Source organism: Vanessa atalanta, chromosome 18 (genome assembly GCF_905147765.1).
Source record: "Vanessa atalanta chromosome 18, ilVanAtal1.2, whole genome shotgun sequence".
Taxonomy (NCBI): Eukaryota; Metazoa; Arthropoda; class Insecta; order Lepidoptera; family Nymphalidae; genus Vanessa; species Vanessa atalanta.
Genome location: NC_061888.1, coordinates 6,624,919 through 6,652,752, shown reverse-complemented (window position 1 = coordinate 6,652,752; position 27,834 = coordinate 6,624,919). Strand labels below are relative to the sequence as shown.

The 27,834-nt window shown below is 35.6% G+C and overlaps 3 protein-coding genes across 4 annotated transcripts; 2 read left to right on the top strand and 1 right to left on the bottom strand.

Moving 5' to 3' along the window:
• The first annotated feature begins 62 nt into the window (after positions 1-62).
• LOC125071155 (anaphase-promoting complex subunit 2) lies at positions 63-2,708 on the top strand. Its single transcript, XM_047681255.1, has one exon. It carries the CDS (start codon positions 243-245, stop codon positions 2,571-2,573), a length of 2,331 nt encoding a protein of 776 aa, XP_047537211.1. The 5' UTR covers positions 63-242; the 3' UTR covers positions 2,574-2,708.
• On the bottom strand, positions 2,682-27,646 carry LOC125071149 (probable Rho GTPase-activating protein CG5521). 2 transcript variants are annotated; one of them, XM_047681241.1, is made up of 34 exons: positions 27,418-27,646; positions 26,944-27,054; positions 26,432-26,449; positions 25,047-25,218; positions 24,399-24,973; positions 24,020-24,316; positions 23,484-23,668; positions 23,064-23,216; positions 22,112-22,293; positions 21,706-21,788; positions 21,290-21,441; positions 20,811-20,982; positions 20,320-20,451; positions 20,089-20,187; positions 19,915-20,016; positions 19,222-19,442; positions 14,226-14,329; positions 13,958-14,094; positions 13,478-13,632; positions 13,246-13,371; positions 12,986-13,153; positions 12,524-12,620; positions 12,186-12,367; positions 9,137-9,292; positions 8,490-8,715; positions 8,170-8,308; positions 7,979-8,087; positions 7,329-7,489; positions 7,058-7,234; positions 6,583-6,709; positions 6,226-6,381; positions 5,924-6,082; positions 5,401-5,671; positions 2,682-5,322 (listed from the first exon to the last, which is right to left on the bottom strand). In XM_047681241.1, the coding sequence occupies exons 1-34, from the start codon at positions 27,521-27,523 to the stop codon at positions 5,144-5,146; spliced, it is 5,589 nt and encodes a 1,862-aa protein (XP_047537197.1). In that variant the 5' UTR covers positions 27,524-27,646; the 3' UTR covers positions 2,682-5,143. The 2 variants fall into 2 exon arrangements, with proteins under 2 accessions (XP_047537197.1, XP_047537198.1); XM_047681242.1 differs by lacking the exon at positions 26,432-26,449.
• On the top strand, positions 9,674-11,060 carry LOC125071191 (endocuticle structural glycoprotein SgAbd-5-like). Its single transcript, XM_047681300.1, has 3 exons — positions 9,674-9,742; positions 10,155-10,267; positions 10,724-11,060. Exons 1-3 carry the CDS (start codon positions 9,731-9,733, stop codon positions 10,914-10,916), a joined length of 318 nt encoding a protein of 105 aa, XP_047537256.1. The 5' UTR covers positions 9,674-9,730; the 3' UTR covers positions 10,917-11,060.
• Positions 27,647-27,834: the final 188 nt, after the last annotated feature.

The window sequence follows — 27,834 nt, the reverse complement described above, 5'->3', positions numbered from 1 at the left end:
TACTCTCAAGTTGTCAACCAACAGTCAGCGACAGCCGACAGCAGTCAAGAGTCAACACTGTGTGTCATCTGTATGCAATTTCAATATTCATCAACTGTTAAAACTTAAAAGGCAGCACGATTCAACAAAACATTGAAATACTGAATCAAAAATAAATATTGGGTTTAAACTTAAAAATAAAAAAAACCTTTATCATTTAAAATCAAATGTACAATTAAATGAAGTAAAACGGAAAAGTAAAGATGACGGATAAGAACGACGAGTTAAATATTTATTGGAATAAAATTTTGTATGCGTTTCCAATTCTTAACGACTCGTTGTTTACTGATTGTACTGCAGCAGAATATGAAGAAATACAACAAATAATCGTGGGTTTGGGAGTTCAAATAAGTATAAGAGATCTAATTTTTGTTCACATCGAAAAATATCTAAGACAACATGTAGCTCCCTCTTTTTGGCCAAAATTTACCAAAGCTGAAGAAGAAGTCAAGGGATTTCAGTTATTCAAGTCTGCAGTTAATGATCTTTATGAGTCTGCCTCCAATTTTTTGCCTATTTTATCTAACCTGAAGATATTGTGTAATAGCTGCTGTGATAATAAGCCAATATTTGGTGAAAGGGATGTAACATCTGGATTTAAGCAGCTACTGAGAGCTACTCTGCTCTCACAACTTCCCTTAGACTTTCAAGTTATAATCAATCATTTTTATAAAATCTCCTTTAATGTTTTTGATAACGAATATGAAAACTCAGAGATGGGTGAAGATGTAATGTGTTCTGGTTGCTGGAATGAATATTCTGATTGCAACTGTGCTTACATTGTTAAGGTCTTCCATGATACTAACCGGAAGCTTATGGAACTTCAGCTCCTTGAAAGATTGACAGGACAAGTTTTAACTAATTTTATACAAATGAGAATTGAATCACACATTCAGAAACTTTGTACTGGTACATTTGATGTCTCACATATAGGCTTTTTAGAGAATTGGTTAGATACAACCGTGATGTCCTGGTTGACAAGGATATATTGTGCGGGTTCATCAAAACCACCATCCGATGATAAAAATATTTTAAATGCCATTTCAAAATTTAAGCAAAAGTTAAGTTATTATTTATATCATAGTTACACAAAACTGAGAATTGATCAGTTATTTAATATTATCATTGAATATCCAGATTCTCAACCTGCTGTAGATGATATTAAGTTATGTTTGGATAAGACGGATTTACGTTCCACTTTGTGTAAAAAGTTACAAAATGCCCTTGAGACAAGATTGTTACATCCTGGTGTTAACACGCCTGATATTCTAACAGCCTACATATCCACCATTAGAGCTTTGAGGCACTTGGAGCCTTCTGGAGTTATTCTTGAAACTGTAACAAAACCAGTTAGAAGTTATTTACGAAACCGGGAAGACACTGTGCGTAGTGTTGTTAGCAGTCTGACAGAAGAAGGTGCAGGAAGTGAACTGGCTGAAGAATTGGCAAAATTTGCAGCTGAAAATGATGATGAAAATGAAAAGGAAGAGGCTTGGGATGAGTGGGTTCCAGACCCTGTAGATGCTGATCCCAAAATAAATTCTAATGATAGAAAAGCAAATGACATAATATCTATGCTTGTTAATGTTTATGGTAGTAAGGAATTGTTTGTAAATGAGTATAGAACACTTCTAGCTGACAGGTTATTGGCCCAAAGTGTTATTAATACAGAAAAAGAGATACGTTACTTGGAACTGTTAAAACTTAGATTTGGAGAGTCACAATTACATTTTTGTGAAGTGATGCTGAAAGATGTTTCAGACTCTAAAAGGATCAATGCACTCATACAACAAGATAAAAACTTTGAGGGATTCAGTGATAATTTCTCTTCTAATGCTATGATTCTATCAGCACAATTTTGGCCACCTTTCAAAGATGAAAGCCTAGAATTGCCAGAGGAAATTAAACAACATTTTAATGCTTACACAAAATCATATGAGGCATTGAAAGGTAATAGAACCCTGAGTTGGAAGCCGCACCTGGGAAATGTAAATATTGAAATTGAACTAGGTGAGAAAAAATTAGACCTAACTGTTTCACCATTTAATGCTACAGTAATAATGCATTTCCAGAACAAACCTGAATGGTCGCTTGATGAATTACATCAAGTTATGAAAGTACCTATTACAATTTTAAGAAGGAAAATAACATACTGGCAGTCAATGGGTATTGTTGCCGAAAAGAGTACCGATCACTATGTATTGGTTGACGGGACGGATGTAAACAAATCTAGTGTTGCAGTTAATCAAGTCCAAGAAATGATCTGTGAGGATGAAGAAACTGAAAGTGTTATGGCATCTGCTCATGATCAGAGAGAAGATGAACTACAAGTGTTTTGGACATATATTGTTGGCATGTTAACCAATTTAGATTCTTTATCATTAGAACGTATTCATCAGATGTTGAAGATGTTTGCATCTCAAGCTCCAGGGGCTGAGTGCAGCCTTCAAGAACTAAGACAATTTCTAGATATAAAAGTACGTACCCATCAACTTGTTCTACAGGCTGGAATGTATAAATTACCAAGATCTTAAATAAAAGCTGTGAAAATGTTTTGATTTTTAAGTGATACTTTTTATTTTATAGGTATTATAATACTGTATTAAACAATATGGTCACTAGGAAATAATAAAAAAAATAAGAAAAGTTTAACAAAACTTTATTTTTACCTTGGATTTATATAATAAAAAAAATTGTTATTTTAAAGTCTGTGGGTTAATATCTCGGATAATATATAGTGACAATCATCAAGCCCCAATTAATGTGGAGGAAATTAAGATATAAAAACAAATTAAAATAATATTGCCAATGATTAAAATATTCATATTAATCAATTAATACTTAATATTATAATACATAATCTTGTCAGTCTTAACATCTATAAAATACTGTTAAAATGGATTAAATAAAGAATACTTATAATAACACAATTTTTATATACTGTTTAATTAATACAAGTAAAAAAAATTATGGAATGCATAACAAATTAAGAGCGAAAAACATACATACATAAAGTTAAATGCAAGCAGATCATAACAACATTTCATTACTTATACATTATTAATCTCAGATATGCAATAAAAAAATGAAAGTAACAGGTTTGTGGCTAAATTAATATTATTTTGGAATGTTGGAACCAATTGTTTGATAGCACCAAATCGTTCAACTTTTAATGATAATATATATTGGTATAAAAAAAAACCATAAATTACAGATCAACCTACTGTGTCCCCAATACCTTTTATCTTAATAAAAATAAAACAACTTTAAATATATTCCTAATAAATATTCGATTACTGAGATATTTTACGAAACATATAGTGCTTGTATTAGCTCAAGTTCCTAATTTTTATAACATTTGTCATTGGAAGGTTGTATTTCCTCTTTTGGTTTTCTTTATTAAACACTTAAGTCATTTATTACCAAATTTTAGGTACAAAATCATGATGATACATTTATTATATTTTATATTATAATACATGTATATTTACTTTGAATATAATTTTAATAAAATTCAGATTCTACAAAAATCAGGGACTTGATAAAAAGTTAAAAAAAAATACAAACAAAAGAAAATCCTATTTAAATAATTATATAAGAAGTATCTTCTTATTATAATACGAATGTTGTTTTAGTCTGGGTGTTTATTATAAAATCACATTCAAAAATAACTCACGTGCATATGCAACCTAATATTAACAATAACCAGCATCCCAATGGCAGATTTGAAAATAACAACAGATGTAAAAAGTACTACTTAAATCGTTTTGGACATCCAAAAGTAAGCCGATATGTTAGAGCCATATTTAACAAAAATAACTTTAATTATAGTACATAAATAAATAGAATAGCCTACAACAGTTAAAGCTCTAAGTCTAGTTTACATATGTACAGACAAATCGGTGCAATGGTATTGTTAAATTAAAATGTAAAAAATGTTAATAACGTGAAATACCATTCATTATCTTTTCAAAGTAAAGTATTATGTCCTCAATATGCTGACTATATTATAATAGATTGAAATGTGAAAATAAAATTCATTGGACGTTACAACTGTTTTCCCCAATTTTCTTGCTAAGTATTGTTGTTCAATATTGATTGAAGACAGCAAACATTTTTCAATTTAAAAATATAACAATGTATATACATATTGTGCTTCTAAAAATACACATTATTTATTTGCGACGACAAGTCTTATAGAAATTATAAAGCAATTCAAAATATGTTTGCCGAAATCAAATATTTATTTCATTACTGATAGTGATTTAATGAAGACAGACTTAAGGCTTTTAGCACACAATTTCACAGCTAAATAAGGCAATACAAGCAATCTTTGATACTATTTTTTTTATAAAGGCTGCAAGAAAATCTTACCATTGATATTTTAAATGCATTTTAATCTACAATTAAATACCTTATATCTTAAAAATAAATTATTAAGTACATAAAATTTCATTAAGTCGATATATTTTAGTGCTAACAATCTCATCGTGGACGACATTTGTTACACTGACTATGTTACATTAATCAAATCCTTATATTTTGAAAAGTTAAGTAAACCATCAAATAATATGACTAATCTATAATTATTAAATATACTATAATATTTATATATTAGTATAGTGTTTTGATTAATCTCTTCAATAAATACATTTACAAGTATTCAAATCCTCATTATTATTGTTTTAAAAGTTTCTATGAGCCGCGGCAACAATACCATATAAAAAAGTCTAGTTAAAGAATTACAAATGTCATCAATAAATGATTTCATTGCTTTAAAACGTTTGAAACTAATTACAAGATGAAAAATAAAGCAAATAATACTTTCGACATTAGTTAACACAATAAAAAAAAAACAATTTATTTGAAAACAAAACAAAATGTAATGGAGTAGAAAATAGCAATTTTTCTTGTTAATAAACAATATATCATCAACTTTTTAGCTTTAAGCATCATAGTCATTTAAATGGAGAACATGTTCTGAATACGTTTAGCTATTACGATAACTTAAAAAAATTCAATGCTCCTCCTGCATTGTCATTGAAGGGTTTCAATTTTCTTGCATTTGTGTTTTAAGTAGTTTGCAGTATTCGAGTAACATCGCTCACCGATTGTGCCGAGGCGCGGAAGAGGGTTGCGGGGTGGCGGAGGACTGAGGCGGGCGTTTAAACGGACCGAGTCGTTTGGTAGGACGCGGCGACACAGAGTGCGGCTCGGTGCAACTGCCCCACGAACTCGCCCCGTGGTCGATCAGTGCGTTAGCCAGACGTGCGCTGGTCTGGTCTGTACATTGGAATAGTATTAGGAAAGCGATTACTTTTTTACGCTTCGTAGTCCATCAGCCCGACAGCCGAGACTCACCCGTAGAGTGGGAAGAGGCGAGCTGGGCGTGGTGCGCGTGGGGCGGCACGGGCTCGCGGATACGCGTGACGAAGGTCTCGAAGGTCGTGGGCTGCGTGTGGTTGGTGACGAGCGCGTCGAGGTCGCGCGCGCGCTCGCTGCAGGCGTGCTGGTACAGCGGCATGGTGGCGCGCACGGCCCGCCCGCCCGCGAAGGCCGCCCCGCGCACCAGCGCCGCGCAGCAGCTCACGCGGATGATGCACTCCTCCCACAGTGGACCGAACACGGCCACCTGATGTTTGAAATTATTGACAAAGTTAATTTGCGATCGATTGCATGAAGTATCTCCAGGAACATATACTTTAATTAAATAATAGTAGCAATGCCTACCATTAAATAAGGAATTAGTAATTATCCCCCCTCCTTTTAAGGATATTACTTGTATGAGGAGTGGGGACGAGGGGTCAGGATTGTCCCTGCGACTTTTTAGAACGCTAGATGGCCCGTAAACCACTGCGCTATTGACGCTTGAATATATACGTACGTCCGGCTTCCTCGAGACGGTGCAACGCAACAGGCCGCCGGGCAAAGGGTACAGCACGATGAGCACATCGCAAAACTGCGTAGGCAGCGTGTCTCGCTTGTACGGCCTCCAGTGCTCGCTCCATACTACGTGAACCTCGTCGTTGCCCAGGTGTCGTGTCTTTAAACATTAATAAATATAGGGCATTTTGCATGGTATTTAGTCACCATATTGAAAACGACTGTTCCAATATCGTTTTTGTCAATGACAGAGAGACTATATATATATAGAGTGGGAGAGCGGAGGCGTAAGGCAGAAGGCACCTTGTTGAGGATGGCGTCGGGCGAGTCGGCCGGCATGCGCGTGGCCACGTGGAACAGCGCCTCGAGCGTGAGCGTGGCGACGTAGGGCGCGCTCACGCCGCCGCCGCCGCCGCCGCGCAGCCCGCCCGCGAAGCCCACGTGGCTCTCGAGCTCCACCTGACGCAAGCATCGTTAGCATTACCTAGATTGATCATTTTGGTTATTGCACTTTATTTAACATCTTGGAACACATATGTAACTTACCTAAAATGTATCTTAAAATACTTATAACCTGTGTTGATTATATCAATTGTGTTCTGGATTAAAGTATTGGTGGTTATGATTTTATCTATCTTTTATCTGAAATTACTATCATACCTCCCAGGCAAGAGCAGCTAAAAAAGCTTCATAAGCCGGGCTGCCGCATCGGTTGGAAAGTATTTCGTTTCGAGTTTCTTGGCCTTTCCCCACGTAAATCACCGCTACTTTGTGGGTTTCTCTGCATCTGTGAAATTACAATGAACAATAAGAGTGATTCTGGGAAGTTTGTCGTAGTAGCATGTGTAATATAACAGTAGGAATATAACAATTATTAAAAAAGTTTCCTTTGTCTGAATATCTTGTCTTTGATTAGATTAATTATATAATATTTGACAGAATGCTAAAAGGCTATCCTAGATAAGGGTTCATAGCGAAGGTCTGTTGTAATGATCAGCTTCTAGTGTAAATAATATTTAAACATTAGCAAGAACTCAATAGTGATAAAAACGCACGATGGACGATCTCTACAATAGTTTTCAACATAATCAATGCGATCTCATATATAAAAGTATAAATTTGTATAGTTTCGTACCTCTGCTGGTCGAGGTTGCGCAGCTCGCGCAGCAGCCTGTCGGAGCGGCGCAGCAGCTGCGCGTGCGCACGTCGCGCGGCGCTCAGCGTGCCGAGCTGGGCCACGAGCACGCGGCTCTGCTCAAACGGGCCCGCTGCCTCGCGACCGTTCCATTCGCTGGGCTCCGACTCCTCATCACTACGATTAGACGAATGGTTATCGTATAGGATCTATGCTAGCTCGTTACTGATTCGCCATTCGGTAGGACGGGGTCGGGTCGTGAGGGCCTCACCTGTCCCGGTGCGCGAGGTAGTGTCGCTCGGCGTTGCGGTGCGCCACGAGCGCGCACACGAGCTCGTCCTCGGCGCCCGGCGCCAGCGGCGACGCGCCCGCCTCGTCCAGGCGGCGCCCGCACGACACCTCGGGCGACGTGTGTCCGATGTACGCCAGCACCTGCCCCACGTTTTATTAAACTATAGTCCCTAGTTTTGACCCCGATTGATAATATGTATTAGGTCGCTTTTCTTCGTCTCGTTACATTCGTTTTAAAATTCCATCTCTCTGAATAAATTATATTCTTTCCATTCAATGAATAAAATAAACTCTTTAACGTTCACCGACGTGCCTGTCTGTCCGTTTGTCACAGTCTATTTTAGAAAGAAAAATAATGCAAAGTTGTTATGTGTAGCGTAATAAATGAGTACTATTTTAGCGGGTTAATTTTAAGATAATTTGGGATCACGTTCAAAGGGCTCGTTATAAAAAGTATATATAATTATATACATATAATGACGATATTTTTAGAAATAAATTGAAACGTCGTTAATCGGTTTTCTTATGTAAAAATTGGATTTATATTTTGAAATACAAATATCTAATTCTATTATATTTTAGTATAAAAAATTATAATAAATAAATATTGCGAGGATCATCAAATCTTACATGATCTAGTTGATGCTTGTCTGGTGGTGAGTTTTTGTAATCAGGCAACAAATCTGCTGGCAATGGCGGTGGAAGAGATGATAGAGTAGTGTCTCTTGGACTATCGATTCTGTGCAAAAACATTATTCTTCGATAAATTTTCTCTCATTTATATGGATACTAAGTAAGTATCTATTAATATTTTTACTTACGTAGTGGGTAGGGGCAGCGGTTCAGGTGGTTCCGACGAGCCGATTGAGGGGTCATAGTAAAGCGCCGACGCGTCCCAGCAAGCCTTGCCGCAGATATCACGCAGTAGGACTCGCACTTGACGATCCGATGTCATTAGTCCTATTCAACATAACAGTTCTATATCGTCTAGGACGTCACAGTTATATAGCGAAAATCTATGACACTGGTTAGCCATATTCGAATATTTGTAACCACTACAAATAATGGATCCTTCATCTCTATGTCTATGATATTTTAAAATAATTGGGAAGTCAATGCGTTCAGCAATGTGGCGTCGGACCTGGTGTGGTGCCACCGCAGGGCGGGTCTATGGCGGGCAGCTCCACGAAGCTGGCAAGCGTGGTGTCCCCGAGGCGCAGCAGCTGCACGTGCGGCGCGCCCAGCACGGCCGCGCTCAGCTCCGAGCCCAGAGCTGGGCTGTCGTGCTGCTCGCACACGCTGGACGACGTCTGGCAGCCGCTCCACAGCGGCCAGTGGCCCAGGTACAGCACCAGCTGGGAGCAGATCTGAAGCGAGTGTGACCGTTAAGCATGTTCTTAGGCTTTAAATGGAACGCATTGAATTTTAGATACGTGCTTCCGAGGTACGGTAGTAGAATACCGCCAACTACCATAGTCCGTGCTATTGAGAAATCCTTGACAGATCACAACTATACAAAATAATCAATTTGAATGAAACCAGATCTCATTTTATTGAATCTTGGTCTTAGCATTATTGGTTTCCAAAGAATAACATTGTTAGTTTAAAAATTTACATGATACACAATCCCAAACGCCGCAAAAGGAGGCTCGCATATAGTATATTAGGCATATAGGCATATTAGGCATAGTATAACATTACCTTACATCAATTTAATAGCTAACTCTATTTTAATTAATATCAAAGTTTTATTCTGGTTTAATAACGTGTATATTATAAATTATTTACCGTTTGTGCCCAAAGTTTAACGTCGATAGTCGACGCTGGTGTAGTTTTCGGGCCCAAGTTGTCTAATTGAATGTTGGGATCAAAATCTTCGTCGACGGGTAGCGACAGGCCCTCGATATCAGATCCATTCGTCCCCTTCATTACCGCGTATAACACCTGCAAAACATTTTATTGTTATAGCCAAATCCATTTGGTAGTTAATTCGAATATTCAGGATATAAATGTAAAAATGAAGTCTTATTCGTATTTCTGTATTTTAAATGAAACGTCCCAGATTTGATTTAGCTAGTTTGAATCTAAATTTCGAAGTACGAGGTAAAAATAGAATATAAAAAAAAAAGAAATTGTGTCAAGGTGAGTCTCATACAGACTCCTAATAAAATTCACACACTTTTACGTAATTCAGTGCTGGACATTTTCGCGGGACATTCACAACTTCTTCATTAGCACAATATTATGAGTGACTAGAATCGAAAACGATGTTGTCATCGATTAGAATCGGCATTTAAAACGCCGCTCCACTCAACGTTCATCACAGTTCGTCAGCTGACTTCAGTAGCACTAGCCCAATTCAAATTTCTTCAAACTTCAAACATGCAAAAAATCGTAAGTGTTATTTTTTCATACTTTTTATTTATCATATACCACAGATAGTTAGAAATTCTTATGGCTAATTAGTCATTTCTTCCAGACAACCCAAAGTTAAATCGAAAGGGAAACTTTAAAGTAGAAACGTTTCTTTATACTATAAATAAGTAAGCATTTATAAAATAGTAAGAAGTATTACTGAAAATTACTTTAAACACTTAATCACACGCACACTTTTGTCATTTTATTTTCAGTAGCTAAAAGCCGCAAATATAAACTATATCTATATGTATATGATATACTTTATTTATAACATTCTAATAATATCAGTTCTAGTTATTGTAAACGTCTAAAGAGAAAGTGTGAAATTTCACAACCTTGCTTATACCATAACTGCTAAATAGTTGTGTAAATTGAATGTTTATTACAGGTACTCATCGCTTTCGCCCTGGTGGCTATCGCTGCGGCGGCTCCCCAAGACCCAAACCAGGCATACATCCTCAAACAAGACTCTGAAGTTAACCCCGATGGCTACCACTTCGAGTGAGTAAAAAGATTCATCTTAACAAAACTACTGAACTAATAAAATAAACTAAGAAATATTTCTTAGCCAATGTGATTACCGAAACAGTAGAAAAAAATACAACATCCCATCAGATATTCTACCGTCACACTTAGCATGGTTGCGTACCGGTTTGAGTAATGATTGATCAACTGTAACTATAAGTACAAGGGACAACATCTTAGTTTCCAAGGTTGGTGGCGCATTGGCTATACCTAACTATGGGATGATTAATATGTCTCTGGGCGGTAGTGACGATTTACTATCAAGTGGTACATTTGCGCCTTGTACTCCTACTTATAAAAATAAAATATCGAACGACACATATTTATAAAAATAAAACACATTACGCCTACTAAAAATAAAGAAATAAATGCTAGCATATCATCATGATCTTGAAAAAAAATTATAAATAATAAAATATGTTAATTTATTAGGTTCGAGACCAGTGACGGTACCTCCCGCCAGGAGCAAGGAACTCTGAAGCAGATCTCTGAGGATCACCAGGGTATTGAAGTACAAGGGACCTACAAGTACACCGCCCCCGATGGTTTGGTATACACCGTTACCTACATCGCTAACGAGAACGGTTTCCAGCCCCAGGAACACATTGAACACCCAGGACAATAAACTTTACTAGTTAATGTATTTAACGCTTCTTGCACATTTACCAACAGTTGTGCCCAAGACATCAATGTATTGTAAGCGACTAAAGTTAATAGATGGTTTTAAAGATTGACTTTGCAAAATCACTTTTAAAACCATCTTTTGGATATGAGATTATTAACTAGGATTCGTTTTCGTTATCTTTTTATAAGTGTATTTTTGTATGTTTGTACATGACTTTGAATAAATTTTTATTATATTATTTTTTTTGTTTTTATCCTTTATCATAAATATGCCTCTAGTACTTAAAATTAGAAATAAATTAAATTCTCTTGTAATCCATATATTTCTATATCAAGCCGTCGGCAGATGTAGTCTGCTGTACTATATAGTAAAACTCCAAAACGCGGTCTATATTGGTAAAGTTTCACGTATATTGGTTGAGTAATTTTATTTCTCAGTTACGTAATACAAAACAACATTACCTTATTTATTAATATAGATATTCCAAGCCGATTAGCATTGTTAGTCAGTCTTTTGTTGATGACCTCTTTTTACTGATATCGACTATGAAAATTGTATTACAAATATACATTATTCGTATAGATTCTTAAAAGTAATTTAACTGTCTTTTTATAAAATGTAAATTTGTATAGATGATAAAGTGTTACCGCTTTTACGCGGGTTTTACTTGGTGGTAGAACTTTGTACGGACCCGACTGGGTTGTGTTCCGGTTTGAAGTATGAGTGAGCCAATATAACTTTTGGCACATGGGACGTAACATCGCAGTATCCAAGGTCGGTTTCGCATTAGTTATATTAGAAATGGTTAAAATTTTATATGAGGCTAATTTCCATGGGCAGTGGTTATCACTAATATCAGTTGTTGCATTTGGCAGTCCGTCTACCGATGCCATAAAAAACTAGCGGTACCCAGTCTATCTCTTGGGATTCATTACGTGATCGCTTGCGCATGTTACCAACATGAGCCAACTTTTTGGCCAACACCTTTGCGGGTCTCAAAGCTAGAGGGAGTCCCGGGGTTAATCCGAGTAACGACAAATAAACAAGTATAACATTGGATTGACGTGATGTCATAGGTCGATATCTATGGTATTCTAGTTGTTATCGGAACTTTATGAGTTAAAGTGGATAAGAGAAGAATAGTGTTGTATTATAAATAATAACATTATTTAAATGTAAATTTAAGTTACGTTTATCTTTACTCCTTCTTCGGCATATTGATAGCGTAGAGTGGTTTCTAATTTCTACAAATACAATATGAAAAATCACCTTAAATATGATGAGCAGCAATGTCTGGTCTCCATCGGGCTGCAGCAGCGTGGCGGGCCCGCAGCGGCCGGCGAACTCCGCCAGGCACAGCAGCAGCGACCCCGCCAGCGGCTTCACGGAGTCTCGCCCGCTGCTGCTCGATATTTGAGCGAGGCACGCGCAGATCCATTTTATTATTTTCTCTGTTGGATTACACGAGACGCTTAGATAGCAATTCGACAAAAAGTCATAATTAATATATCGAAAGAAGTCGTGTTGTATTCTGCAAAGTAAGCTTACTTGCATGTTTTAATGCGGACCGAGTATTATGTTTACGATAATTAAAGAATTAGAATTACCAACGAGGCCGGGATATAATTCCACGATACGATCGGTGTAGTCTGCTAACACTAGAACGGCGTCACTGACGACTTTCGCTATTGTTTTATTTTTCATCTGTAACAATGTGAGTTTTATTTAGAAATATATATATAACTGTATATTTTATAATTTATACACTCAAGTCATTATTCAGGTTCGAGGTTAAAATGTCTTTACGATCGGTTTAGTGGTTTAATCGTGATGAGGTCACATGAGCTATCTGACAGACCGAGTTGCTTTCGTAATATCAGTATTGATAAGTAATTTGTTATTATTTGTTTTAATAGATTGCGACTATTGTTTACGAAATCAGAACCATCTATAGTATTAAAATGGAGGATTTGTAAGAAAGAACGCACTTAACCGTTCACATTAACCTGTACTTTAAGCGCTCAGGTAGTAATCTAGAATGGTCGAGACGAAGTCCTGCACCGACTCACCATCAGCATCTGCAGCAGGCAGGTGACGTAGGAGGGCAGGCGCGGGCAGGGGTCGCGCGCGGCCAGCGCGTGCGCGCAGTGCGCTGCCAGCGCGCACGCGCCCGCGCAGCGCGCCGCGCCCGCGCCCTCGCGCCGGCACACGCGCACCACTATGTTCAGCACGTGCTCCTGCGGCCAGCCGGCAGTACCGTGATAGAATGTATACGGAAAATGATCATTTATTCATATTTCATTTGCGAAAGTGACGTGTCAAATTTTACCTTTAAATCTGGACAAGACACAGTGTTATATTGATGTGGATACGGCTGAAGCATTGGCGCGTTCATTAAACCGTCGGGCAGCGCGAGGAGGGACCCCAAAAATGTCACAGCAGCCGTTCGGGGACACTGGAACGAATATTTCTCGATATAATTATGGTTTTGTTAGATTCACATAATGCATTTGCAGTTAATGTTTAGAAACAGTCCTATCTCGGCAGGCATTGATACTCACTGAGGGTCCCATATCGGAGGAGTTGAGCACGACGGTGGAGGCGTGCACGAAGTCGAGCAACAGCAGCGAGTGTCCCTCCAGCGCCAGCGACAAGTACCGCGGCGCGGCGTGTTCCACCAGCACGTCCACCACCGAGCGGTCCTCGCCCGTGAGACCTGCGCACACAGATCACATTACATAATTTATGATTTTATTCTTTCATTAAAGTAAAATGGTAATTGCAAATAGTAAACATAGTTAATTTAAAGGTACCTGCCCTGGATAAATAAATGAATTAATTTACCGTCACTCGGGTTGATGTTAGGATTATATTTATACCCCATATATAAAAAAATCATTAAGGCATTTAAAAGTTATGGGATAGCGAAACTTACATATATACTTTAACCCTAAAATCTTGACACTCGTTTTGTAGGCAGTGGTGTAATAAACATATTTTAATCAGATAAATAGTTTTTATTAAAGAATTAAAATATATACCATGATGCAGTGCGCGTAAGTAGAGATTCAGATGAGCGAGGTGCGGCCGACCGCTACAAGAGGACGGCGCGCCCGGGCCCTGCGCCTGCGCAGCTGTAGACTCGCACAGTAACCGCAGCGCCACCAACTTGCCAGCTCTGATTGATATATATTTATTATATTTTTTTTTTAAATGAGACAAATATTAATAGATCTGGTGAGGGTTTCCAGGTTTAAAGTTTCAAGCTGAGTTAGATATAAATTCGCTTTAATAAATATAAAAACGCACCTGTGCGACGACGGAAGTGCCTCGGCTTCCAAACACCATCCAGCCACAAGGTTGAAGGGGACGTGTATTTCTGTATTGCCATTGAGAGTTTGGTTTGCGCTTATCTGTCAAGAATATTTATTATATAGTTAGACATATTAATAAACTTCTGCAAAACACAAAAATAAATAAAAACAACAATAAGGACAATGTTTTGTCAGTCTTATTTATCATAATTTGATAATTAATTATTGTAAAAGATGTCTCTTTTCAAATATTACGTTAAAAATAAAATTAATTAACTAACATCGTGGCCATTGACTGAAACGAGGAAGGGTCTTATCGTTTACAGAATGTAAGGTTGGTAACTAAATTACAATTATAGAACAATAATTTCAGTGCATGTAACGATTGAAGTAACTTGAGAATTTAATATTACAGATTCCATAGTATTATTCAATATTGACTTAGTAAGTTAAATTTTTTTTGTTCATTATCGTTTCAATTACTTCTAAGTTTTCATATAATATATATATATATATATATATATATATATATATATATATATATATATATATATATGTATATTATATGAAAACTTAGATATATATATATATATATACAATATGATGGTGGTGCTGTGACCTTGACTTAGTTTTGTTAACTTTAACACATTTATATACACATTATAAAGAGTTATAGTCATATTATGAAATCCTGGAATTTCTGTAAGAACACCCAATGCTATAAACACAGGCAATTTAATCGCAATCGTGTCTAAACACCTTTCTCTTAAGTACGATGTAATTATACTTAACATTATTAAGCTAAATTAGGTCCACACTACACAAATTAAAATCCATAAATCATAAAAAACCTAGGCGTGTTGCGTTTTATCATACGAATATTGCGTGCATAGATGGACGGCGTTCTTTGTGATTCGATACGTTTATCAATACTAATCCGTCACGATAAATCTAAAATATTCTAAGTTTTTATAGGTATCGATATCGTTTTGTTTACTAACACCGCATATCTATTAATATGGAGTAAATTCAATCACAACTTTTGGTAAACTACGTTTCCACTGTTTAATATTATACAATTTTAGATATTTTAATAGTATTTTTTATTTAGATATCACACAAGTATAAATACTTTCCTCGTCACAATTATTATTGTCGTCCACTATTATTTTTATACATTCTGGATCCATAGTGAACAAAGAATCTAATATTCAAAATACTAGTGTTTTTTTTTAGAACATTACAACAGAATAAATTAACGAAATTTAAATTATACAATAAATTAATACATCACGATTAAAAAGTATTAGCCTAAATGTTTTATTTGAAACTACCCTCAACGTACAAAAATCTGTGTCTAGATAAGAACTTTTCTAAGGTACCTCTCTTTTTTGACGCCTTCTTAAAAGCCTTCTTTTTCCTGCTCCTCTTTCGCATTGGCAGTCCTTGAAATGTTTCGAATTCGACAACAGTTCGCACAATTTAAAAAACACCATACACAAACGCGAACAGGCTTGAATAACGTTTAGTTTTAAATAACAAAAGAATAATAGGATTCAAAAACAAAACATGATTCAATCGTGATAAATAACAAAATATTAAATTTCAACATGTGTCGAAGAGAGCTAGATATCGTGTGATAATTCTGTCACTGGTATATTTGCGATAACTATTAACAGATGCCGCATGAAGTGATTTTACTACGTGGGTTTTAACGGTAACTGGTTTAATAGTACACTCAATATTGATACTGCAATTAGCAGTTGTATTTAAATTGATGAATATGTATAAGGAATAAGCGTGATTACTTTTGATTGAATTAGGCTGTTTGCATGTTTTTATTTAGCTATTAGTATGATTGGGTCTATTATAACTGTATTTTAAAAATATGCAATCTATTATTATATTATATAATTTTGTTTTGCGTAGTGTTAAAATTAAATAGGCGCTTATTGCTTTTTGTTATTATACATGACGGCGCGTTGGTAATTTCAGAGGGAGATTTAGTATTAATCATAGTTTGATTATTTTTAATGGCGTTCGTGTTGTTTGTGATCAATTGTTTGTATACGGTCTGATAATTATTGTGATTTTTTTGTGATAACAAATTGTTTATTTGTAATCGAATATTTGTGTTAAGTACATCAGTCCCGAATAGGGTAGTGTGTCGAAAAACGTGCTGACAGCTGATTCATTCTACTTGTCACCGTCGCACGATGCAGACACTTTCTAACCTATTGGTTCTCAATTTAATAAACCAAATCAGTATGTGTACTGGGAAATTAAATAATAGTGTACTGAGCAACTACAACGTATTTTTATTTATGATATTCCGCCATTATCACTCCCATGGAAGATAACAGTCAAAAACATTTTAAAGGCCCTTCTGATGATCCGACATACTAAATAATAGCCTACAAACAAACTAAAATTGATACCTTTTAATATTCGTACTATACGAAGCAATCGGATAATCCGACAACTTCGTATCTTTACCTGCATCGGAAACCGATAAAATATCATTATATTTATATTCATATCGAAATTCAGATCCGATATTAAATATCCATAACATCCTTAGGTTACACGATCCAAACTAATTAAATTATATTTTTATTTTATTTAAAGTAAAACTGCTTTATTTTAATGAGTACGGGACATAAGAATACAGACACATATTGTCATTATTATTCGATACGAGTTAAAGCGATTTATATCTTCTTAAGCCATAGTATAGTTTCGTATTCTTTGATCACGTGATATATTATGACATGCCAATTCTATACATTGACGTATTCTAGTAATCCCATGCAAGTTTAAAAATCACATACTTGAATTATTCAAGGTAGTGTAACAAATGCAGAATAAAATTAATAATGTATGACGGATTGATTTGGTTGAAGGCCGCTTTCGACATTTGTTCGGGTTCACGCGTTCTTAAGAAATACTTTTTTTAAATATGTGTCGCTAACGTTTTTTTTTTATTATTTAAAAAAAATGTCAATAACCTAAACCGGTATTTGGCTAAGTTTATGTAAAATTGCGAAAACATTATTTATCCTTAACTATACAAATACTAACAAATTACTAACCAAATTTTTTAAAAAACTTTTAATTTATAATTTTTCAAAAATATCCTCTATTTTTACCACTAAATATAGCGGAATAACCTTATTTATCAGCCATGCTGTTTGATTATAGCGGTCACGAACTGTTCGTGTGAGACCATTTAATAGGTTAAATTGATTATTTTCAATTGTTGTTTATTTTTAGGAGTTGCTCAAGAAATACTCAGAAATTGTATGTAATCAATTTATAACGTGTCCTAACTCGTAAATCAGAGCTCTAAAATCAAATAGAGCAATTTAGTTTTTTGTATAGTGTAGCTTTTAGGAACTATAAATTTTTATAAATAATGATTTGGTGATTGCAAGCGAATAAATTAATTTTAATTAATAGTTAAGTCTTTAAAAAACACTTTTTAAAGACTTAACTAAAGTCTTTAAAAAGTGTTTTTTTGATGTTGTAAATTTAATATTTTTTTATACATACATCTATCTTTACGTTATTAATTTAATTATCAGCAAAAATTTATATAACGAAATAAAAAAACCGTACCATCACACAATACTGAAAGATTCACCGGTTTTCGGATTGTTTCCTATACTTGTGTTACGAGATATTGGCAAATTTCATGATTCTAGGTCAACGGAAAGTACCCTGTATATTTTGTTTCCCTTTGTGAATGTATGGGAAATACGACAGAAGCGGCTAAATCTTTTGATCGTGTAGACTTAATTTTGATTTTTTCACAGTAATGGACCAGTTTTTATTATTATTATATAATTATTGTATCATGAGGAAATGGGTCTTGATGGACAGACAGATAGTCGATGGACAACGAAGTGATCTTATTTTCCTCTTATTTTCTTTTTATTTTATCATGTTAATTTCCTTTTTTTCCTTTAGAGGTACGGAACCCTAAAATTGGTGATAATAAATGTATAGTCTTCTTAATGTGGTTCTCTTTTGTGTGTTCGACATAAGAATATTAATTATTAGTATTATTATTCTTGTTATTTGATAATCTACACAAATGGATGTGAATTGTGTTTATACATTAAAAACTATATAAATGTATATGAATAAAAAGTAAAATATATTGCAGACGTGTACTTGTTGGTCGCCGTCGACGAGATTAATAATTATTAAAAATTTCAATACGTAAATTATCACCTAAAACCGAATATAATTTTACATTCTCTGATTCAAAGATTTTTTCAATAGTTTTAGAAACTAATTAGCGTATAAAACAAACCTTATACTTTCTAGGTACTATAACTACTGTTATCAAAACGATTCAGAAGCATAATACTATAAACGCATAGCGATGTACTTCAAGAAATAAAAAGAACAACTTTTGTATGAACAATAATGTTCACGTGTTCTTTGCATTAGAGCCACCCTAAACACAACTTAATTGAAAGCGGATAAATAATGTCTATTTATGCAACTCTAAGTTAGACTGAAAAAAATTATAGTTATGTATAGATTTACATTTTTTCGGTATTGTCTAAGTATCATTACGAACAGGCGAGATGGCCCAGTGGTTAGAACGCGTGCATTTTAATCGATGATTTCGGGTTCAAACCCAGGCAGGCACCACTGAATTTTCAAGTGCTTAAATTTCCTCTCGTGCTCGGCGGTGAAGGAACCTGCATGTGTCTAATTTCAACGCAATTCTACCACATGTGTATTCCACCAACCCGCATTGGAGCAGCGTGGTGGAACATGCTCCAAGCTCTCATCAAAGGGAGAGGAGGCCTTAGCCCAGCAGTGGGAAATTTACAGGCTGCTAATGTGTGAAATGTCTCTACTCCTCAGGCAAATTAGATTAGTTTATTGCGCAAATTGTCACAAATGATGGCTGGCCGAACACGCTCTGTAGGCCTGCTTTTTTTTTCTTCTATAAAATCAAGCAGAAGGCGTACCTTGACGAGCGTCGCGTTGAGATGCACGAGGTAGTTGAACAGGTGGTGGTGCGCGTGCGGGTCCCGCAGCGCGTTGGGGTCGCCCAGCGCCGCCAGCATGCGGCGCCACAGCACGCACGCCACGTCCGGCAGCCAGCCGCGCGCCGCGCCGCCCAGCACCACGCCCACGCCCACGCCCGCGCCCGCACCCACGCCCACTCCCGCGTCCGACTCGGACCATTCTAATACGAGTGATTCGGTTGTAAAATTTAATATAGTAAGAAAGATATTTTTTTCATAATACGCGTAGAAAAGAAGACGTTGGTAACATTTTAATAAATTTAAACGATATAATAAAGTATTTGTTAAACTGTTATACAATTCAACCATATTTTAAATTTATTCCTTGTACGTAAAATCAGGGATGTTATGGATATGTAATTTCAGATCTGGATACGACTACGTATAGGAAATTATTTCGGAATATAATATTTACGGCGAGTTTCAGTTGAGAATATTAACCTTATATTCGAATAAATATAAATAATATTTAGAAAAAAAACAAATTACATTAAAAACAATAAGCTAATATCTTTAAGTATTACACTGCCATGCAAAAACTAAATTATACAACATTTTTTTTTTCAGATTCATTTACGGTTATGGCTCCATATCATCCCCGCGTATAATAATCAAAAAAGTTTTTATACACACCGACGTTGCCACCATCCGAAGCCAGATCTATTTGCAAGGGAGAATCCTTAATCGAGCTACTTTCTACACCGCTAGACGGAGCTGGTGACGGCGATCGTGATCCTAAAATAAAATGTTTTAATTAAAAAATATATTAGTGTTACTATGAATTTAAATGTATAGATAATATATTACCACTGGCAGAGTCCCTTTCCTCTTGCTGGGACGACTGTCTCAGAGAATCAAGAGAATACCATCTTCTCGGTTTGTTGCTAGTCGGTTCTTTGGTTTCTTCTGTGAAATTAAAACAATTATTAATATGGTATCGAATATATTATCTAGTATTTATTTTCTTATTGTTGAGGTTAGTGTTTGTGTTGCTTGATTAAAAATTAACTCAAAGATTAAAAGCGATGTATATATTACCTGCAGGTTGCTGTGGTTGCGCGTGCGTTGCATTTCTAGATAAATGCGGGTCGCTGCGGCAGCGCGCTAGCGGACGTCGGGAGCCCGCTTCCTTTCTTGGATGCGATTCGTGACTCGTTCGCGGGGATTTACCTATTAGAGTAAAAACAAAACAAAATCAAGTTTACGGCAATGAATTTTATCAAATAATACAAACGTTTCAATGACGAATAGATTAACTACCGTTATTTGTAGTAAAAGTTTACTACCGTAAACTTTTAATACAAATAACCCTTAATATTTAATTAAAAAAATAAATGTTTTAGTTTTTGAATATCATAGTCAGAATTCTTTTAGGTTAAACATAGTTTTTATGTTTTTTGTGGGAGGGTTTTATTTGGGATCTTCTGAGTAAGGAGTACTGAGTAAGGAATGTAACATTTCAGATCTCAAGGTCCATCATTGCATACGCGGTGTACATCAATTAAAAGAATAAAGTGAGAGCCGCGTACCGGGCGTCCGCGCGCCGGGGCGGGCGGGGCGGCGCAGGGGCGCGGGGCGCGGCGCGGGCGCGGGCGGCACGCGGCGGCCCCGCCCGCGCCCCTCGCCCGCCGCGCTCGCCTCCGACAGCTCCAGCGAGTACACGTGCCGCGCCAGCACGCGCGTCAGCGTCTCCATTGTTTTCTGCAACGAGTCGTTTATTGTTAATCCTTAGCCTGTGTATCATACGATTCATGCCTATTGATTGACTATTGTATGATAGTGGCGTGGTTGGAAGCTTACAGCGAAATTTTATATAGCAATTATAGGAATACAATGTTTTTCTATTTTTAACAACTGACTTTAAAGGTCGGTTCTAATTTCAAATTATTTGTGTAACTTGTATTATTATTAGCTTTTACTATTATTAAGCAAATGTTTAATTTGTTTATTGCATTTTTTTTTTATTATATTAAATATAATATTAAAAGAGAAAAAGTTATATTCTTACCGCCCATTCCTTTATCAGATCTTCCCAGTGGGTAAGACGAGTCAACAATTCCATGAAGTTTTGCCAAAGTTCTTGTTTGACAGCTACATTTAAATTAGCCTTGATCCAAGTCACGATTAGCGTTTGAAATAAGGCTGGAGCGAGGAAGCCTCCTGCAAAAGATAAGTATGTAATTTTTCAATAAAGCCGCCTGGGTAGTTATCACCCACGCATCACGTTCGCCACAGCCAAACAGCAATATTGTGGTGTACCGGTTTGAAGGATGAGTGAGCCAGGGTCATTATAGACTCAAGGTACATAAAATCTTAGTTTCCAATGTTTGTGGCGCATTTTAATATATATAGGCGATTGTCCTACCATCAGGTGGTTAATTGTTCGTATACCTATTATATATATATATATTACAGCAAAGTTACCTAAAGTATCTTGTTTCCTTTTCGGTGGCACCTTTGTCAGGACCAGAGATGTTATTTGTAATAATACGAGCAACAATTGTTCCCTGTGAATTTAATTGAATAATTGTTAGAAAAACATTGAAGAATACTAAACATATTTATAGTGTTTTTGTTAAACAGCAGCTTCAGCATAAATGTTTTATAGATATTGTCATGTATCTTTTTATGAAAAATATGGACGTAATTTTTGTAGCTAAATACAGTTGACTGTAATGTTTGTTATCTATTATTTCTAAAAATAAAAAAATAAAACCATTATCATGCAATCAATAAAAGGTATCTAAAAAAACTTTGACTCTAACTGTTAACACAAAGCATGGCGTTAATCGGTCGCATGTATTGTGCGCTAAATAAAATGTGGAGTCACCAGGAGCCGGCGTCCATGGCGACGTGCATGACCATGTATCGGTAGATGTTGAGCACGCGCTTGCAGGTGTCCGTCTGCTCGTCCAGCAGCTGCGGGGGGCCCAGCGCGCCCGGCGGCGCCACCGGGCTGGCGCTCGCCACGAACACGTTCGCCGCCTGCGTCATGAACACCTGCAGCACGTTCTGTTGACCACACGCACGACTGACTTCACGGACCGTGCTATACATAAGTATATTATCAACAGTATACATGTTTAACTATCATAGTAGAAGTTGTATGATATATTAGCATATCATACAACTTCTACTATAACTTTTCGATATTTTAAAGTACAATCTATTCGTGATAATACTTTTCCAGATCTAAATCTTGAGTCACATTTCAAAATGGACTTATAAGTCTCGGTGTGATGCTTTAACCGGCCTTTCTCCATTCGGCATATAAGATTATACCTCTATATATATTTTTATACATATTATATTACTAGACATTTGTGACGTATAAATTAACTGTTTAAAACATCGAATTAGCGACACAGTACTATTCTCAAATAGTAATGTTTTAAACAATTTCATATTTTCATATTGTTTCATTTCATTTAAATATTCAAATAAATTACAAAAGTACTTAAATAGTTTTGTTAGATTAGATTGTTTGATTGCACATACGATAAATTGGCCTGTGGGATAGAATAGGTGGATTGAAACATACTACATCATACTCCTTTGTGTTAGTGCTTAAAGAAAACTTCTCGAGGAAACCTGCACGTGCTAGGTGATAATTTACCACAGTGCATACAGCATAGTAATGTAACAGTGTCGTGTAATACACTCCAAGCTGTATCGTTGGCAGGAGATTTCCTGATTATTGGGACATCTACGAGATAGTGTTAGCTAAAGAGGGGGGGGGGGGAGATTCGGGTCGTAAGCATATGATTGTTATTAGGCAACACCTGCACGCCCGCCCGCACCATGATATTGTCTCGTCCGATGGCGCCGAGGTAGGAGTCGTTGCGCAGGCGGCGCGGCGGCGCGAGCGGCTCGCTGGCGTGGCTCAGCGCGTGCTCGTAGATGCTCTCCATCAGGAACGGCGGGATCTCCGCCACCTGGCGGGGACGGTTGCAAATCATCAACACACCAAGAGACCAGACGTCAGCTATTCCTGGGAATGTTTTTGCTGACAGGTTGAGTCCAAAGGGGTAGTTCAGGCTCTTGAGTGCTCGATTCGTAACTATTATTGCCAAACAATTCTTAAGCCTTAACTTATGACACCCACCGATTATTAATCCCATCTTATTATATAGTGTTTTCTCATCTAATTATAAATTAATGCAATTTGTCTATTAAACTTTTGAATTTCGTTGTTTACTTACATTCATCTGTATCCAGTCTTTGTAAAGTGCAATGACGCGGCGTATAGCGGCGGCGTGAGAGAACGGTAGCAGAAAAGCCTGTCGTAACACTTCTATAGTGAAATCAACGTGTTCGCGCGACCAACAGCAGAGCACGTCACGCACCACTTGCTCTGAGCTCAGCTCTTCGTAGTTGCCCGAACCTGCTATTAAATTATATAAAAATATTATAATGTAGTAAGTATAGTATTATACTGTAGTAAGTAGTAGTAGTGTGTAGTATTTAACTGTAACTAGTTTTCATCAGTGGCTTCCCTTGTGTTTTAGGGTTTGGTCATCAGAAGTTAAGCGAAAAAGTAGCCTAAATCCTACCTTGGAGTTCAACTTTGCTTCATAAGAAATTTAATCAATATCGTTTTAGCGGTTTGGTCGTGAAAGAGCAACAGCCAGACAGACAGAGTTATTTTCGCAATTTTAATATGGATTAATTAACTGTCCAGAATCAAATTATATAATAAAAAATTAACTCTATAAGTATATATATATATATAGTTTACCTGATTCTAAGCTTTGATGTGGTGTAATTGATGCCGAATCATGAGAGGATGCTCTACTGGAGTCTGATGGATGCCCGACCGTGAAGGATGTTTCTTCTTCGTGGTGGAGTGAGGTTGCAGGTGTTGGCGTTCCCGAATGTGGAAGTTGGGAGCCAGTGCTAGTCATAGATGAAGGTTGGCCGCCTTCACTGCCTCCAGTCTTCTTCATGAAATGGGCGTAGCTTGCTACCCATTTAATGAGCGTCACCCGACATAAGACATAATCATCTTCCAGTATGTTGTGTTGTACTGGGAGCTCTGGAATACATTTTGTTATGAATATTACATTCTTAGTATTCTAGAGGGAAACCAGCATTACGAAATAATGTCAAATACGCACCTAGATTGGGTTTATATAGTGAATTTTTGTGATTAAACTGGGGACATATTATTGGCAGATAGTAGATTTTAAATTTCTCCAAGAGAAATGCAAAACTTCTCATTGATTTTGCATGAGATCTGTCTTTCCATTGTATCTTTGTCACTGACGTTGCCATTCCGTCAAGAAGTATTTCAAAGAAATACTTTGTTTCATTATCAACTAATCTTTCATTGGCACTCGCTGGTAGTAAAGGTTGAATGTCAACACTTTGGACCGGGTTGAGGGCATTCGTGTCATGGAAAATAGAGGCAGAGACATTTGCTAGCTTGCCCATTATGCCCACAGGTGTCTGCTCCACGACTACTTTTTTTGATGTATCTAAAGTGGCGTTAAAATTTGGATGTTGCATAATATCCTCCATTTTGAATTCACCTATATCATTGGATACATTTGTATCCTGGGACTTTGTTTTAAATGGGGAACCAATAGGTGGTAAACAAGAATCTGGTAACCCCGGGACAAGAGATGCAAAAATTCGATTCACTTCAGGAGGTGCATTATCACCAAGGGCTTGGTACCATAACAAAAAATATCTGAAAATAAATAATGACATATTTAATTAATTCTAAAGGTAAGGTAGTAAGTATTTTCTAAAACAATTAATACCTTATTGCCTCTGCTCTTAGCTTTTGCGAATTTCCACTGTGAAGTAATTTTGAAAATATTCTTGTCAAGGAATGCAACTGCCATCTTTTTCCAATAAGTTCCGGTAAAAGACATAGTACTTTCTCCAATAGTGACAAGGCACCTTCCAACTCCTCCCTGCCAGCTTTGTGAACTAAAATATATTTGTGGTTTACAGACTTCTTGAGATAAAATCTCCCATACATGATATCGGTTAGAGGATAAGTATGTAAAGCAAATGGTGATTGTGTCAATAGATTTTTATGAAATTTTATTAAGTGTTTACCAATGCAAAATGAACTTATATACCCAGTACATGCAATATCTCAATACACAGAATACCTAAAAAAAGATTGTATTATGTATATTATATTTACATATTGTGAAATTTATGAATGACAAACTAAGTTGTCGAATGAAATGATAACAAACATTTTAGTATATCAGAGGTTGATTTCGGTAAATGAAAATGTGATATGGATGAATAAATCAATTTTATAATTCCTATGTTTATAATCTACTCTGAGCATAAGAGATGTTGATGTAAAGCACCAGATAAGCTGTGATAGTGCAAGATAAGAGTACCGTGCAAGTCCTAAGTACATACAATAAACAGAATTAAAATATACTTCTTTGTTGATGTAATTATTTTCGTTTGTTGGGATCCACCAAATACAATGAGGGTTTATTAAATTCATCAAAACATTTAAAACATAAGGTTTAAGAAGAGCAGTCATATCATGTTAAATAATAAAGAAATGAAAAAAAAACATTTGTACATTGAATTTCTATAATAGCAAATCTTATAAAGAATATAAAGCATGTCTTCTTTATCCTTACAAAAACTAAAGCAACCCATTTATACATGGCATTACAAAGCAGTAAAATTATTGCAAACAAAGTACAAAAGAAGATAAAGAAAAGAATATTACAATTAAAGATTCTTCATATCATTTAAAGCCAAATAATAATATTCATAATTAAATAAGCTCTTATAGGAATTTAAATATCATGATACTGGATTTAAATTAAGTGTAAAAAATAATACCACCAGTTCTGAATGGTGATATTTCAAAAAGGAACAAGTTTTTTTGATTATTTGTTATATTTGTTGAAGATGTTATGTGTACTTAATAGTAAGAATCTCTATTTATAAATTGAATAATTATTTTTTATTTATTATGGATGTTATCTATTTTATTTTAGTCTCTTTACACATGATGGATCCCAATATCTGGCTATATTTAAAAAAGAATGGCTCATGAGACTAAATGGATGAATTCTACTATTTTGAACAAGGAACCGTAACCCAAACTAGTGATTTCAAATGCTGCATTGTACATGATATTGCAACGCCCATAACTCACCTAGGTGAAACGGAAGTTCTGTATGGTAGAAAAAGAAAAAGAAAAATAAGTCAATGTGCTAACTAATATGCAGTTTTTAAAATTATTCATTACATACAAAATTTACAATATTCCTCAATTTATTGACACAAATAATTGACAATTCAAATGTGATATATGTTATTTGTTTATATTTATAGACTTAATTTAACATTCTAGAGAGAATAAATTTATCTGAGCGGGAACTCTAAACTATTTCAGTCTTTCACAAACAATAAAATATAGTAAATGGTTGAATGTTATGCATTGCTAGTTGGCTAATTAATTTTCTTTTTTAACTAACTACATATACCAAATACAGAAATATATTCTAATTACATATATTTAAAACATTTTTTTTATAAAACAAAACTTTAAGTACTAATAATTAACAAGTCTAGTAGTGGCTATGCTAAACTTAGTAAATAGGTTTAAATTATAGCTTTTCATTCTTGAAACTGTATATACACTTTAAATACAGAAATAATACATACCCCTTTGTCTGAGGTTATTTTCAGCAAGTATGAAGTTGTCATATAAAATAAAATAAACATGGCTAAAATTATTTTCGAAATAATTTTTGGCTTCATCTGAATCGAAATGTTCTGTAAAAGTAATAAACAATTAATATAAGCATTCATACTGCATACAAACGTCAAGAACTATTAAGAAAATATTGTGCTAAAGATAACTGTTTATGTGAAATTAATTGAGAACATTTAGAATAATGGAAATATATTTCATCAGTAAAACACGCATATCGCAACAAACACATTAAGAAATTGTACTTATTTAAAGATAAGTACAAATACATCAAGAAACATCAATTACAGTTAGTCTCGACTAATTAGCATGTTGTACGCGATATAGCTTTGATTTTACCTATTTCTAACAGTTCTTTAGTTCACAATTTTTTACAATAGCTACATGTGACAAATTACTCTTTACTCTAAAGCGAATGTACTTGCCTAGAACAATTTTTAAATGTTTTAGTCTAGTTGTCGAATCCTTTTTCGAATCCTGTATTTTAACTGTAGATTTCTTAACATCCTGATGTGACTTCTTGGTAAACATCTCGCCGGTGTTAATGCAAGCTTATAATATAGTTGTTTTCATTATTTTAAGGAAAAATCTAATAATTTCACATTGTTTTTTTGCAAAGTTTTCACTGCACATATCTCTCATCTGTGCGTTGAGTTTTCACTTCACAAAAGTCATCACTTTTAAAGTGACAAGTTGACGTAAGCTATGTTTTTTTCATTGTTGGCAAAGATTTAATAGAGCAGGTCTTAAAATAAATCTTTTTTTTAATTTAGGAATTGCTAGAAAAAATTGCGGCAGAAAAGTAATGGAAATAATACAAACAATTAATAATGAAGCTATAT